Source organism: Camelus ferus, chromosome 6 (genome assembly GCF_009834535.1).
Source record: "Camelus ferus isolate YT-003-E chromosome 6, BCGSAC_Cfer_1.0, whole genome shotgun sequence".
Classification (NCBI taxonomy): Eukaryota; Metazoa; Chordata; class Mammalia; order Artiodactyla; family Camelidae; genus Camelus; species Camelus ferus.
In genome coordinates this window covers 22304928-22321223 of record NC_045701.1, presented here as the reverse complement: position 1 = coordinate 22321223, position 16296 = coordinate 22304928, and the positions used below count along the sequence as shown (strand labels likewise).

Genomic DNA, 16296 nt, shown 5'->3' with positions numbered 1-16296 from the left:
CTTTCTTTACATGTCTTCTTAAAAGGACTGCCCATTACATTGGATTAGGTCCACCCTAATGACGTCATCTTAAGTTGCATTACATCTACAAAGACGCTTTCCAAAGAAGGTCAGATCACGGTTAACTAGCGGTTGAGACTTCAGCATATCTCTTCATTATGTAGAACTTCTGAGGGTTCTGCTATTAAAGTGGAAGTTAGAACCAAATACAGTAGGCCATCAGGTCATCTTTAATAACTGTGTAGAAACCCATATAAGAGAGGTAGCTAAAAAATTTAAGGAAGTTGACCTCGACCTGATGGTGAGGAGAGCCCACATTTTACCAGTTAGTTCCTCCTGGCCTATGCCAGAGACAGGTTTAAAGACATGTTAACCTATTCAAGTAGGACAGTTAAAAGGGATCTGCAAAGTCTACCTTCCCAGTGGTGTGGCCATTTTTATTATGATAAATGTATATTTTACTTAGTCTCTAACCTCCTAAAAACCTCTTCCCTAAACTTTGTCAACTAAAAGTTTGTTTCAATAAAGCCAGAAAACTTTAGTTCCCCTATACCTAACAGGACTTGCTGCTTTCTGATTTCAGTCCAGGAAGCCTGCAAGTTGCAGCAGTGTTTCAGTGTTAGTTTCACCCCAGCAAATCTGTCTGGGCACCTGAGTCTTGCCTGAGGGGACTGAGGATGGAAGATGACCCACTGCAGGTCCACCAAGCACTTAAATGCAGAATTTTTAATGTGAGCCTTCCCGTTGTCCCCAGAATTTTGAATGTCTTACGAAACCTAGAAAGTTAGAGGAAGTAGAGTCTCCAAGTTCTGTAGTTTTTAATAAGCACCCCAGCTAATTTTGATGCATATGCCTCATAAGCCCATTTTAAAATCATGGGGTGAGGGGGATGTAAAGGAAAGTGAGAGATTTGGAAGTAGGGGTGGAATTACAAATGTCTACGGCTCCACAATCATTTTGTCAAGAAGACATACCCAGTTTTGATGGCATGGGGGAAAGTTGGGTGGATCCATGAAGTCACGTTCATCCAGTGAAGCACGGGCTTTTTGGATGACAAAAACCTGATCATGCAGTTTCTGGTCAGAGGGATTTTTTTTTTTAATTGAAGTATAATTGATTTACAGTATTGTGCAGAGGAATTTTTTAAACTGTTTGACATAATGTCAGACTTGAAGTTGTAAGAGTAGTACCAAGAGTTCCTATGTATCTTTCACCTATATTTCCCGAATGTTAATATTTTACTACATTTGCTTTATCCTCGTATTTATACTTATATATGCATATACATGCGTATATACATCTATACACACATATATGTGTTGTATACAGCTTTTTCCTTAATTGTTTGAGAGTAAGTTGCAGATATGTACCCCTTTACCTCTAAATATTTCTCTGTGTGTTTCTTAAAATACAAGGACTTTCTCTCACAAATGTACAGAATACAAAAATTTCATTGCTAGGGCTTCGTATCCGCATTATAACTAACCTCTAAGAAACAACCACTTGTCAAGTGTCAGTATAGTACCGACGAAGAATATCCACAGTTACCTGAAAAGGCTATTAAAATCTTCTTCCCTTTACCCTCATAGCTCTAGGTGGCAAAGTTTGTTTTCATGTATACTTCAACCAGAACAACTTATCACAACATACTGTATGCAGAAGCAGATAGGAGAATCCAGCTACATTTTACTGTCAGATGTTAAAGAAATTGTAAAAACAAAAACAAAAAACCCCACTCTACTCACTAGTTTTGATTTAGAAATTTAGCCTTTTTTAGTAAATTATTTATATTAATGTGTAATGGGTATATTATATTCAGTGAATCAAATATTTTTAAATGTCTTAATTTTAATATCTGATACACATGAACAAAAATTCTTTGGAGTCCTCAATAATTTTTGAAAGTATTAAAGGGATCCTGAGACTAGAAATTTTGAGACCCACTAACTAACCTGTAGACAGACCTTATTTGGATTTCATCAGTCATCCTAGAAATGTCCCTTAAAGCAAAGGCAAGTCTTGGCTCATCCTTTGCATTTCATTGTCACATCTCTTTAAGCTACTTAAATCTGGAACAGTTCCTCAGCCTTCCCTTGTCTTCTAGGACATTGATCTTTTTTTTTTATACTCACCAGTTTTTCAGGTCCTCTGACTTGGTTTGTCTCATGTTGCTGACGGTTAGATTCAGATTATGCAATATTGGCAGGAATCCCGCAAAGTGGGGCTGTGTCCTCAGTCAACACCCCAGAGGGAGGGCTCAGATGTTGGTTTGTTCTATGACAGGTCATGTTAACTTCCATCACCTGGTTATTGTGATGTCTGCTAGATTGTTCCTTTGTAATACAGTTACTATATTTCCATTTGTAATAAGTATCTCATGGGAAGTGGCTCTGACTCTGTAAATGTCCTGTTTCCCATGAACTTTCAGGGCCAAGGGCCAAGCAAAAGCAGCCCCTTCTGCTCTATCAAATAATTCTTTTGCTTTGTTTTATGGATGCATTGGGAAACCTTAAGGATGAGTGACTGTATAAGTAGCATTTCCTGAAAACCCACTTGCGTTATTTTCTTAGTAGGTTGCCTCCAACTGAAAAAGATAGCAGTATGTGGAAAATAGGTGGCGGAGAATAGCAAACCTTATATACATCATGGTTTCGACTGGATTTAAAGGATAAAGACAAAACAAGTATTGAAGCAGAGGGCCTGTGAAAATGTGCCAAAACATTAATGGTGCTTCTTAGGCTGGTGGAATTGTGTGATTTTTATCACTGTAGTTAAAACAACTAGATGTGTTCATAGCAAAAGTTCTGGGAAAGTGTTTTTACGTTTCTGGTATATCTGTAAAATTTCTATACAGGAAGCATAAAATTTTCTACTTGAAGCATATGAGCTAAAGCTGTGGTGATGCTATAATGAATTCTGTGTGTTTCCTATGTGCCATTTCTCCCACTCCCTTGGCAGAGGCCTGTCACATGAAGATGCTCCATGTTAACTTACATTTCTTAATGGAATAATTTTTTTTGAAATCTTTCATTAGTTCTGTATCTTTGGATTCAGGTCATGAAGATTCAAAAGTACCTTCAGAAAGAAAGAAGTCTCTTTATACAGATGGGTTTTCCAAATCTGGAAAAAATAAAAGAACTACCAGCACTACTCCAAGTAAGTTTTGCACACCAGGAAATATAAAATAATGGTTGGCCAGCCTCAGGCTGACGCTGGGGAGGCAGTGCATGCAACAGCCAAAAGCTCAGACACTGGAACTGGGGCTGTGTCCTCGTTCCCTCACGTCCTGCCTGTGAGACCTTGGGCAGCTTGCTTACCCTTAGTAACCCCACTCCCTCAGTTTAAAGTAGGAATAATTAAACTATCTTTTTCGTCAGGCTAATAGATGGATTGAGACTGTTTTCCAGTTCTGATTACCTAACAGAGCAACCAGTATATATCAAGTATTCAATAAATACCTGGGAATCAATGTGTATAAAGTACTTGGCACCATGTCCACTTTGTAATAAATTTTTTTTTTTTTTTTTAGTACTAAGTCTAAGGGGCTCCAATTCTGGACATGTAATTCTTGTTCTCTATTGCTTGGCACACAGAATGTTGACTGGGTACTGTATATTTATAGTACTTAAAGTGCTGCTTGGAATATATCAGAAATTCTATTACTTAATTATACTTACTAAGAATATAATTAATTAGAATAGCACAGAGGGGTCAGCAAACTACTACTCACCTTGGCCTGTCTTATAGCTCTTGAGCTAAGAATGGTTTCTGCAGTTTTAAACGGTTGTATAAAAGAAAGAAAAATGTAAGACAGAGACCGTATCATATGTGGCCACCAAGCCTAAAATATTTACTGTCTGCCCCTTTGCCAATCCTTGGCATAGAGCATTCTCAGCATTACAAAATGTCAAATTTATGATTAAGTAAAGACCATTAATTAATTGGTGAGGTGAGAGGACAAACCTATTAATCTTTTCTTATTCTCTGGACTAAATCAAGATATCATTTAGCAGTGAAATGGACAGTGGAGAGATGGCAAATGTTGGGTAGTTTATAAGATGAATATGCTTTGCCCCTGAGTTTTCAAAAGCTAAATGTTTTGAAATTAAAATTTTAGCAAAAATGATGCTGATGAATGTCAGGGATGCTGAGATGAGAATGAGTGTTAACTAAAAACCATAGGAGGGTGAATAAATGGATTTTGTCTTGTTATTAATTTTCATATTTGGGGACTATTTTAGACTTTAGGAAGCTTCATGAGGCTCGTTTTAAGGAAATGGAGTCCATCGATCAATATATTGAGAGAAAAAAGAAACATTTTGAAGAACACAATTCATTTAATGAACTGAAGGTACGCTGATAAAATTATGTTCTTAATGGCACCAAACTATTTGATTTTAATGGTGCTACTGTGCATACACCAGGTTAATACAACCATCTTTGTATTTCTCTACCAGGGGAATGGATTTGTTTGAGTTTAATGTATCTTTATTTTAAATTTGTTTTTGAGAATTTTCAAAACTCTCCAAATAAAGCAGTGACTCCTCACTAGAAAAAAAATTCAAAAAAAATAAAAATTTAAAAATAAAGTAAAACATTAAAAACTTTTTTAATATTTTATTTATTATTGTATTACTTATTTTTTATTTTGGGGGGTAGGTAACTAGGTTTATTGATTTTTAGAGGAGGTACTGGGGATTGAACCCAGGACCTCATGCATGCTAAGCACACATTCTACCACTTGAGCTATACCCTCCCCCCATTAAAATGTAAAAAAAAAAAAATTAAATTAAAGAAAAAGTCAACAGCTAAAAAAAGAAAGAATTCTAAATTGGCAATAAGTTATTCCGGTTTCCACATTCAGACATTATACCTATCACTTTTGTTGGGAAAGGGCTGATTTATGGCTGAAGCCATCTTCTTTCCCTGTCTCTGACCTAAATGAAAAAGGTGTGACTAGCAGTAGCTCACTTGAAGGCTTCCTGTCATAACCGAGTTCCCTGTGGGTTCTTCAGTCCAGTTCCTTCTGGACTCAAGGCCCTTTTGAGTAAGAAAAGGTGACGTCAACCCCGGAGTTGAGTTAGCAGAGCTGTGGGCTGATAACATCTTAGGAAGTTGATGTTACTATCTTACGTGGTATCTGGTGTCAAAGGGGTACACACAGGTGGCTGGGAAACATTTCTGAATCAAATAATACGTAACAACCTGCCTGTTTCTAAAAAGAATTTGAGGCAGTTTGTGGAATTACATGCAACACAAAACCATATAAAGTTCATTTAAAAGTGGGAGAAAATGAGCACTGTTAGCAAGTACAATATCTATTATATCAGTTACTCAGTTGAGTTTTGAGTTTTCTGATACCATTGCCAACGGGGAAATGCACTGGGTGATAAGCTCTAAATAATTTTTTTTCTTTTTTTTAAATAATTTTTAAAAAATATAGTTCTTAGTGAGAAGCTTAATCTTGGATAATAGATGTTCATTTGAACAGTATTGATAAAACCACTATTACCACAGCTGAAGACACTGCTTATCAACGTTCTAGCAAACAGTGACATACATACCTAAGTCATGGCATTAAACATCTCGACATTCCTTCATACTGATCTAACAACTTGGGTTGGGCAATCCAGAGAAGAGATAGTCAGTGCATCCATAAGAAGGCTTTTAAATATTAGCAAGGGCTAGGTAGCGCAACATTCATAGTTGAATACTGGGACAAGAGGCACATGCCGCAGGGCAGGGTCGGGGGAAAGGGGATGGGCTGCGCTGATGCTTTACAGAAAGTAGACACAGGAGGGTCACTCATCTTCCTTATCATGAAACTGAGTCCGCTTAGGTACTATACAGAAAGTCAAGCTTTCTATACTATATAATATGGGTGAGTTAATTTTCCAGGTAAAAGTTAAGAGCAGAACAACTGCCTTGATCATAAACTTGAGTGTAGCCTTGAATATGTGGAATAAATCATGGGCTTATCTTGTTTTTTAGTTGATCATCCCATCTGAAGTTTAGTTCTGAAACCCCACCCGGCCCCTACTGTTTAAGGAATTAGCCAATCAGAGAGGTTATTTGATATGATCTATTTGAAAACTGGAGAGTAAAAAACAATTGCAGTGACTTCACTATAGCTGATACGAAGTCTTTCTTGACAGTTGACCTATTTGGGGATTGGTCATTTGGATAATGATGGGCAATAAGAAATGATCAGAAGTCCTAGAGAGAATCACCCTGGCCATGACCAATCTCTCCTTTCATGATTAGTGATGGGAAACCTGTTTGAGTTCTTTGCCAAATGGCCCTCTATAATGATCAGACAGCTTGTGCCCTGAGATGCCTGTTTATTTTGCTAACAGTGGGAATGATCAAATTTTTTTATCTTTGTTAATACATGGAAAAAAATCCCAATTGAATTGGCATTTCTTTGATCATTACATGTTACATGTTTGCTATAAATCTTTATATAATTGGTGGTTTTTCTGTGAATTTGCTTTTTCTTGATTTTTACCAGTTTATGACTATTTATCTATATTAATGATGTAATATATGTTCCAAGTACTTTCCCAGTTTATCTTTTAACTATATTCATGATGTATTTTACCTTGTATGTTTTATCCAGCTATCCAACTTTTCCTTTTAAAACTGAGTTTTGTCTTGCCCTGCCTGTCCCAAGATCATAAAAATATGCTAATATTTATTTTTACTGCTTTCATTTTTTTCTGTGTTTAATTCTTACCCCAAGTTTTTATTTTTATGTATGGTATGACTGAGCTCTTTGCTTTATTAGAGCAGGATTTCTTTTGCTAAAAGAAATGGAGGAATTGATGCATTGCTAACAAAATTAATTGGTGCTACTTGAGTCAGAGGCATAATATTGTACATGAAAAGTCAGAATTCTTGATACTTGGGACAAGTAAAATCATTTAAACATTACAAATTGCTCAAACAAAGATGTAGAGTTGATGGTCGTGGCACCAAGTGACTGCAAAGAGACAGTGTGGAAAGTGGGAATTTTAGGGAAAAGATAGAAGAAAGCATAAAAGGTGTGACTAAATACAACAATATACTTAATACATCCAACCTGAGTTCTCAGCTACGGTAAAGATAAGTATTTACTCAATATCTTGGTTTTAAATTTGTCTCACATCATGAGAATCTCTTTGGCTTGTGTGCTGAAATGAGAAGTTAACATAATTCTCTAGTTTCTTATATTATTTCATAGGCTATAATCAGAATTTTTGTCTTTTGGCTTTATGTTGTCAATTTCAATAGTCCTACCTCTGTCAGTTAATGAAGACAGATTTCTTCTGCTTGCAACAGAGCTTAAAATAATGATAGTAAAACATTCAATCCCTCTTGCATATCATGCTCTCAAAGGAAGCATATTTCCAAGAGAACCAATTTATCCTCCCTCCCTGGCCACAGGGGACAGTTTAGCCACCTGCTTTCTCTAGTTAGAAAATACCTGGGCCCATGGCAGCTGGGAAAGGCTTTCTCTAACACATTAGTCAGCACAACCAGAGGTTACTCTTAAATCAGAGTCACCATAGTAACACAGGTGCAGGGAACTGCCCCACCTGCCAGGCACGTAGGATGGGGTGAGGTAGTGGAGAAGAAAGGATGGCAGGGTTAAAAGTGGGGATGAAACAAGGGGACAGATGTGTGCTCTTCTGCACTCTGCCTAGGAGACTGTACTGTCTAAGAGGCCAAGCTTTAATGTGGTGCGTTTCCCTTTCTTCAGAAGCAGCCCGTCACTAAGGAAGTGGTGGCAACTCCACTTCCTCTCCCAGGAAAGCCCTCTGTGGCCTGTACCCCCGCCAGCCAGCGGCCCTCTCAAGGCCGGCCTCACGCGGGTCGGAGCACCCTGTGTGGGAAGGGCTCGGCCAAGCGCTCCGCTCTCTCAGCAACTAAAATGAATGTCAGGTAACAGAGCTCCAAAATGGAGTTGGGGATGAGCTCTCAAAGCTTTACTGTTTCTAATACATTTCAGGTGGACTACATCAAATATGGTTTAATGTTGAAAAAGAAGGAGAAAGGGGATTGGAGCAGAGAGAAAGATCAGCAAACGGTTTTTATAAGTTTTAATCTTTTTTTATTTTAAATTTGTGTTTGGTTTTCTTGTTTTATCCAGCTTCCCCAAGCTTCACATTTGATTCATAAGTAAAGACAGAAAATAAGATATATATGGGTATTTTATTAGTTTAGTGTATGTCTGCAAAGATGTGTAAAGAGAAATTTTTCCACTAACTTAAAGTTGAAGCTAAATTCCTACCAAAAAAAAAATCTGTCAGTGCAGTGAACTAAAGAACTGACTCATCCTGAAGTGTGAACGCTGTAACCCACTGGGCACTACATTGTAACCCCTCATGCCCTGTTGATCCCTGTTTTCTTTGCTTGTGCCCTTCCTGACATCAGGGTAGACCTCAACTATGACTGTCTCCACAGATGAAGATCTGCAGGCTCCTTTCTTTTAACACAAAAATTTGATTCTCCACTTTGTAAGGGCATTTGCAGGATCTAACAGAACTAGTGCATGGTAACACCTCCTCAGCAGATACAGTTTATCTAACATAGTTTTTAAAGCTGAAAAATGCCCTTGAGTTTGGAATTCTGTTTATTGAGTTAGCTTGGAAAAGGAGGTACCTGTACTTAGCAGTTCTGACTGTATTTTTTACTATTTAAGAACATCATGGTCAGGGACTAGCCCTTGCTTCACTGTGGTGTACAGAGCAGCCTGGGCTTTGTAGCACCTCTCCTAATACATCTAATTTTCTTAACTCTGTTGTAGAGTCTTTGGCAGTAATTATCGGTGTTGATTCAGGATCACCATCAAAACTTTAGTTGTAAGTGCAGAAATTGCCTTCTGTTAACCCACCACCAACAACCCTATGTATATTTATATCTGTCATTACTGGATTTTCACTGAATCTCAGACACCATCAGCCAAAGACTCAGAATTATTTTATGAACCAGTAAGAAAAATCACTGCCAACTAACTATGATGTGTTAGCAACTGTAAAACACATCTCAGTTTCAGAGATGTTAAAATGTAGAAAAACTGTGCATCAGAGAATCAATGAGAAGCATTTATGGCAATTTGCTCTGAGTAGAGAATGGGCTTATGTACCACTCAAATGAATGACATTCTTCTGGAAATGTTCCCATCACCCTTTTGGCCTAGCAGTCTCTCGGTCCCTGACTTGCCCTCACCAGGAGGAGGAGAAAGAGGGGATCTTCTTCAAATACTTCCTAAACTCTAACTTGAAGCCCACAGACATCTTCTTCGAGCTCTGCCTTGTACTATCATTAGCCAAAGAAGAGAGAGCAGAGAATACAAAACCATATTTTACAAGTAACAGAAATTGAAAATGATTTGCTCTAGCATTATTTTAAGAACATGTCTATTCTTTAAGAGATTCATTTGTGTGACAAGTATTTATTGAGGCCCTCTCACTGCTTGGTGATGGGTAGGTGGCTTTGTTTTAGAAGCTTGACATAAGTAACTCCTGATACAAGTACTCATGTCTTATACTCCCCTGTCCTTACAGGTTTTCAGCCGCTACCAAAGATAATGAGCATAAGCGTTCACTGACCAAGACTCCAGCCAGAAAGTCTCCACATGGGATCACATCTGGGAGTACCCCAAAAGGCCAGACTGGGCTTGGGACACACAAGTTAAAGACCACAAGGGGTGATTCTGCTGCTGGTAAAATTTTTTAAAAACTTGTGGTTTATCTTTAAGCCATACCACTTTCTGAAATGATTAAGTCTATCTGTTTCCTTAAAGCCTCTCCATACTATAGAATCAAAAGCAAAAATTTCTCCATGGCAAATTTTTATTTTATACTAGCAAGGGACCGAAGCCAGAGACCCAAACAAAAAACCGACACCATCCTGTCCAAGAGGAGTCCTAAGACTGTGGCCCTCCCTGATGAACATTCAGCCCCTTCTCAGACTCAGGCATTAGGAGGATCACAGTATTCATCAGCCTCTGAACGGTTCTGCAAGACTCTGAAACTTACTAACTAGTCTAACAAGACTCTGATCTCAAAGTTCCTAGAATAAATGCCACACACTGACTAAGAATTGTGTGAGCCAGAATAAGCCGTATAGATACTCTTCCACACACTGTCTACTTAATCATCACCTACACAAACTAGGAGGTCTTCAAAAGAATACTACAAGAGCAGTGTGACGGTTCAAAACAATATCACCACCAGGCTGAGGCCTGTATTAGAACTGAGTATATCAAAATTCTCTTGAGAGTCCTACTGGATGTCAGTCAAGGCTTTGATTACACAGGAAGGACTGCCAGATTCTCTGAGACTAGAGGCATCCAGCAGGAGTTCAGCCTTGAGAGTATCATTGTTGGTAATACCAGTGTGGAGACGCTGAGGACTTTTTCATGCCTGTAACACCCAAATTAAAGATTGAACAGTGAGAATGGCAGCTAAATTTCAAGAGAGTAAAGAGGTGAGATTAGTAAATTTAAATAATTCATCCTCTGAATGACCTCTCATTCCCACTAAGCCCTAATCTTATTTATACCAGCAAGCATTCCACATTAACATACTAAATCATCCTGTAATAAGGGGAAAAGGAGGGTTGGGCAGAGAGCAGGGCTAAAGAAGAGTGACTTGCCTAAGATGTGACTGTGTCATTTTATGTGGAGCAGAGCTCACTGAGCAGCAGCCGCCTACCCAGTCATGAGAAAGGACTCACAAAGGCCCACAGACAAGGACATGAGGCAGAAATTCAATGTCTGCCACAGGCTGAGCTTTCTCCTCTAACTCAGGGGTGTGCCCAGTGGAATAGGCTAGCTTTCTTCCCCAGTTACCAAATATGAATTTGATGTAAATGAAATCAAACTGATTTTTTTTCTTGTAATTTACTTTATTCACTTGGCATAATGTTTCAGGAATCATCCGTATTGATAAATGAGCTAAAGTTCGTTCATTTTCACTGTGTTTTTCAATTGCATGAATATATTTCAATTTATCCATTTTACTGCTCATGGGCCTGTGGGTGTTTCCAACTTTTGTTATTATATACAGTGTAGCTATGACCATCTTAGAACATCTCCGGTACATGTGCAAGAGTTTCTCTAGACTAGGAGTGGGGCTGCTGGATAGTGGGGCGCACAGACACTTATGTTACTGGTTGGATTGTACCAATTTACACTCTCCTCAGCAGTGTGTGAGAGCCCCATTGTTCCCTCCCTGCCAGCACTTGATAGCAACACAGCGGGATGGCTTCAGCACAGAAGTTTTGTGCTTTTCTGTGTTGTTTCACTAGGTGGTCCTCTGTCCTGGCTGCCCATGCACATATACGGGCGAGTGCTAACATTTGACAATGGCCTGACTGCAACCTGTAAGGGGAAAGGATTATAAAATGTGCCAGATGCATGCTGCCCAACTATAGCAAAAAATGTGGCTTACCAAATTATACCATACTGGTATATTTTTAACTATATTACAAAAATTCACATTCTTCAGTAACAGCCTCCATTAGTAACAACCAAAGCTATGAATCTTTTCATCTCTACCTGATTAGGTTCTTTGCAGGCTTTATATGTGGTTGTGTTAATGAAAATGTTACTATTAATAACAGTACCAGGGAAATAGCCTGAAAAATTACCCAGTTAATCTCCTTAGAACAGGGTTCTAAACTGCCAGCTGGTCTTAAGAACTGTTTAGACTCTTTCAGGAGCTGCTAACAGGAATAAATCTCAGGGTTAAGTTTTCTTAGTTATTCTTTTCTCCTCCTTCTTAACCCTCCATCTGTTTCAGACAGTTCACATAGATTCTATTTTTAAGACTGAGAAGTGATACATTAATTTAAAAAACTATTAACATGTCTTTTTTTCTAATTAAGCCCTTGGGTTTTGTTTTTGGTGTTTTAAGTTATTACCCCATTCAAGTTGACAGCGGAGGCAGCGCAGACTCCGATCTCCCATAGAAAACCAGTGTTTGATCTCAAAGCAAGTTTGTCTCGTCCCCTCAACTATGAGCCACACAAAGGTATGTGGAAATGTCTTCAAGTATAAGACTTAAGATTGAACAATTCTGCATCTGATGTGAAAAATTCTAGTGACTCAGTGGAAGCCATACCTGACCTAGAATTCCTGCCTCTACCCTGTATCCACATGACACATGATTTTAAAAACTATCCATTAAACAAATACTAAATAATTATCTTACATTTTTGTTAACCAAATACAACCTCTAGTCAATGTTACTAAAACTTCAGGTAAAATCAAGAAAATCAAGTTAGCCTGTGGGTAAATGAGTGTTTTCTTTACAGTTTTCAAAGGATCCCAGGTTGGGAACCACCGGTCCAACAACCTGGGACGTTTATTAGCCAGATGCCACACTTGAGCATGTGTTAAGGTATCTTTACATCCATTTAAAACATCAAGACTTAATGTGATCTGTCAGTGCTTCTGCAATTACTTTAAAACAAACTTCCCATAAGAATCACATTTATGATAGTCCTCTTCCTTTGGGATAGTAAGAGGGAGAGAAGGCCATCGGAGTGGTTTTGTTTGGGGGAGAAAAAGAATCACATCTATGTAACACTGTTTATCTTTAAATTACTGATTTTAATAAAACTCATGTAATGAAAAAAGTAAGTCTTAATTAGAAGTAAGAGTCAACTAAACTGGTTAAAAAAAATTCTACTTCTCTTACCGCATTTTTTCTCCCCAAGTTTTCCCATCTGTGGCAACACACCTCTCTACTGAGTGTCAGGGCAGAAGCCTAGGCTCATCTTAGCTCCTCACTCTCCCTCAGACCCCATATCCCATCCAGCAGCTAGTCCTTTCAACTCCCCCTCTGAAACAGATCTTTAATTTGACCACTTTTCACTCCTCCACTGCAACTCCCTTTGGTCTAAGTCATCGTCATCTCTTACCTGGGCTTCTAGAATAGCTTCTCTGCCCCACTGCCACCTTAAAAACAAATCAGAGCACATCATGGCCTTGCTCAGAACCTCCTAAGGTTTCCTATCTCTCTCCCTTCCTCATTTCATCACTTCCTTCCTTGATGCTAAGCCAGCCACACTGGTATTTCATCTCTTCAGACACACTGAGCTCATTTCCTCCTCCAGGTCTTTGAACTTGTTTATCCCTCTGCTCCACCTGGAATACTATTCCCACTGACCTCTGCACAGCTTGCTCCCTTGTTTTAATGGGGCGTCCACTCAACCGTCACCAACGTAGAAAGGCCATTCCCCCCTACCCCCACCCCTGCGCCTCCACACTCTTCACTCCTTACCTTTTCACGTTTCTTCAGAGCACACAGCACCACTGATGTTACCTTACTTGACTGTTATCTACCTTTACCACTGGAACGTACACCCAAAAGAACAAGAATTTTTGACTGCTTGGTTCACTGCTATGTCCCTAGCACCCAGAATAGTCCTTGGCAGATACTAAGTTCTCAAAAAGTATTTGTTATGGGAATGACTCTGACCACCGCTAACTTGTAATGATGGTAAGGAAACACCCCCCGCCCCGGTTTAGAGCTTAATCTGTTTGTAATTTTATGTCCTAGACAAGTCACATTTTTCCCTTTATGGAAAGGAAAATAAAAATAAGTACTGCTTCAGTGGTTATTGAAAGGATCAAATGATGTGATGGTTGTGAAAGTCCTTTTTAAAAATGGGAAACACTGCAAATGATTATCACTGGTACTCAGAAGCAGGTCAAACTATACAAATAAAGTAATACAGAAACATCTGGAAATTTGCTCCCAGTTCTAAATAAAGCCAACAAAATATTCCCACTTGTTCTGTTCCCAATATATTTTAATAGGTAACAGTAATAAACTGCACAGATGAAATACTACTTTAATATTAAATATAATATCTATGCAACCTTGGGATAAACTACTTGGTTGTTATGTCCTCGTTTAATGCTATATAATTGGATTCAGCATTAAGGTTTTGGGGTTTTTTTTGTATTAAGACTTTTTCTGTGACTTTCCAAGGATTAAAAAGTAGAAAACACTTATTTTTAGGGAAAAAAATGTAATTTCTGTCTGTGGAATATTAAACTGAAATTAATAGCATCATACTGGCAAGTACCTTTAAAAACAAAGTATAATGTTGATAGCAAGCAGGTATAAATAGAATCTTCTTAAATCTATCTTTGTCCTAAACTAGGAAAACTGAAACCATGGGGACAATCTAAAGAAAACAGTTGTCTGAATGAGCGTGTAAACAGAGTTAGCTTCCACAAGAAAACTTATAAACAACCTCCTCGTCTCCAGATCAGGTAAGTACATAATTGTCCAGTTTATAATTCTTTAAATTTTCAAAGTTCACACACACACACACACACACACACACACACACACATACATACACACACACATACAATATAAGCAGAGTCTCTGAGGGATAGAGAGTTGCAGTAATAGTGGTGTTTAAGAAGCAGGTAGAGGTAAAATCATACACAGAACTTTCTAAAAGCACAAGTGCCTAGGCAATACACCATGGATTCTAATTCAATAAGTTTGAGATGGGCCCAAGCATCTGCATTGTTTCCAAAGCTCTAGAGGTGATTTAGAAGAGGAGCCGGACTCAGAGCACTGCTCTTACATGACCTAGGTACCCAAACAACGTACCTGGATATCCCTCCAGACACCAATCCAAGGGCGCAGGGCACCTGGCTATGCAGAGAGATGTAAATTGCCCACTCCCAGGGAAACCAGGCTTACTAAACCTCAAGGTTCCACACAGGGAAAACCCCAGGATGACCCTTCGAGGCTTCTCTCTGCACAAAAACCAATGCCAGAGCTTGTCCTAGGCTACAGCTGGTCCTGGTTTGGTCAATTCTCTGCAGGAAGCCCTCCTGATACAGAGTTGGTTACCTATCATTTGACCTGCCGGCTACCATCAAGTCCTCACTATTTGTTACTAAGGTCATTAACATGATTCTGAGCTTTTTTTCTCCTCCTAAATCCTTCTCCCCAAAACATAGTGCTTTAAGTCAGTAGACCCTGGTTCTAGTTCCAGCATTTTCATTAGACAGTGTGATTTTGAGCTTGACCTTTGACTTCCACATGTAGAGATTTCTTATTCTTATACAAACTAAAAAACTACTGGGGTTAGATTCAATTTCCAGAGTGCCTTCTATTTCCAATTCTGTGCTTGATTTTATAATGCTGCCTTAACACAAAAAAGAAAATACCAATTTCTAGCCTTTTAACACAACAAAGACTTATGGGCATGGCTTCCATCTCACACCACTGGACAGAGCGCAGTGTCCTGTAAGTGTTTTACACCAGTGTGCTGGATGTCATTTTAAGTTAGGACAGTAGTTTAACAACAGGTGCTTTAAAGTGGTCTGTTGTGGCGCTTCACTGGAGCCTAATGTATGCCTGTCCCTCTTAGGGAGGAGCAACGGAAGAAGCATGAGCAAGAACGAAAGGAGAAGAAAGCCAAGGTTTTGGGAGTTCGAAGAGGCCTCATTATGGCTGAACATTCATAATTTAACATCTTGTAAATATTCCTTTACTCTGACCCTTTTTTTGTAAATATTTTTGTACTGTCCTCTCACTTTAGTCAAAAGACCATTTTCTGCTCTTAACTTTGTTCATATATATGTAGTGTCAGTGGCTTCTTCACATGCTATATCCCTGAAAAGACATTATTATCTTTAAAACTCACAAACTCTCTTTGAAATAGTTTTTACCTAAGCCCCTGTACAACTAACTCAGTTTTCTAAAGAGACTCACCCTATAGATTCTTGACTTAGATTTTTAATGTCAAATTCCCTCTGCTAGCTCTAATACTAACAGAACTTCAGTCTTCTAGGCAAAAGCATTTAACTGATGGTAGCTAATTATACCTCAAGCTTCAGGAGAAATTGAACAATAAGGTTATGAATAGGGAAAGGCCACCTCTTTATTCTCTAATCTGATAGTTCCAGTGGAACGATGGGCTGCATGGGTTGGTATGACATCAATATTTTACCTATGTTAAATGTTTTGTTTCAGCTTCTATTTACCTTTGTTCAGATCACTTCATGTACCTGTCACCTGTCACTCAGTATATTCTTAAGAAAAACTCTATAGCTCATTCTAGCCTTGCTTGTTTAAAAATATACAGGGCCATATTGAAATCTGAGGATTTCTGCTTTAAGGATTGTTGTGCTCTGTCAAACTTATATCTTACTCAAGTTATGGAGAAGACTAGAGTTACTTAGCATCATATCCATGTTTGTTGCACCTGAGTGGAGCCTTATGCGTTTTGTACTGCTTAAGATTTTCATAAATAAAAATTTTTCTCATG

General features: G+C 38.5%; 1 protein-coding gene across 2 annotated transcripts in view; it reads left to right on the top strand.

The window, feature by feature from the left end:
• Positions 1–16296, top strand: part of NUSAP1 (nucleolar and spindle associated protein 1) — a 26130-nt gene extending 9834 nt beyond the window's left edge. For both annotated transcript variants that reach the window (XM_032481475.1, XM_014552284.2), the window contains 7 exons: positions 3055–3156; positions 4242–4351; positions 7742–7923; positions 9549–9706; positions 11904–12020; positions 14164–14275; positions 15397–16296. In XM_032481475.1, the coding sequence (XP_032337366.1) occupies positions 3055–3156; positions 4242–4351; positions 7742–7923; positions 9549–9706; positions 11904–12020; positions 14164–14275; positions 15397–15493 (878 nt within the window). In that variant the 3' untranslated portion in view covers positions 15494–16296. The remainder of the gene's footprint in view (positions 1–3054; positions 3157–4241; positions 4352–7741; positions 7924–9548; positions 9707–11903; positions 12021–14163; positions 14276–15396) is intronic.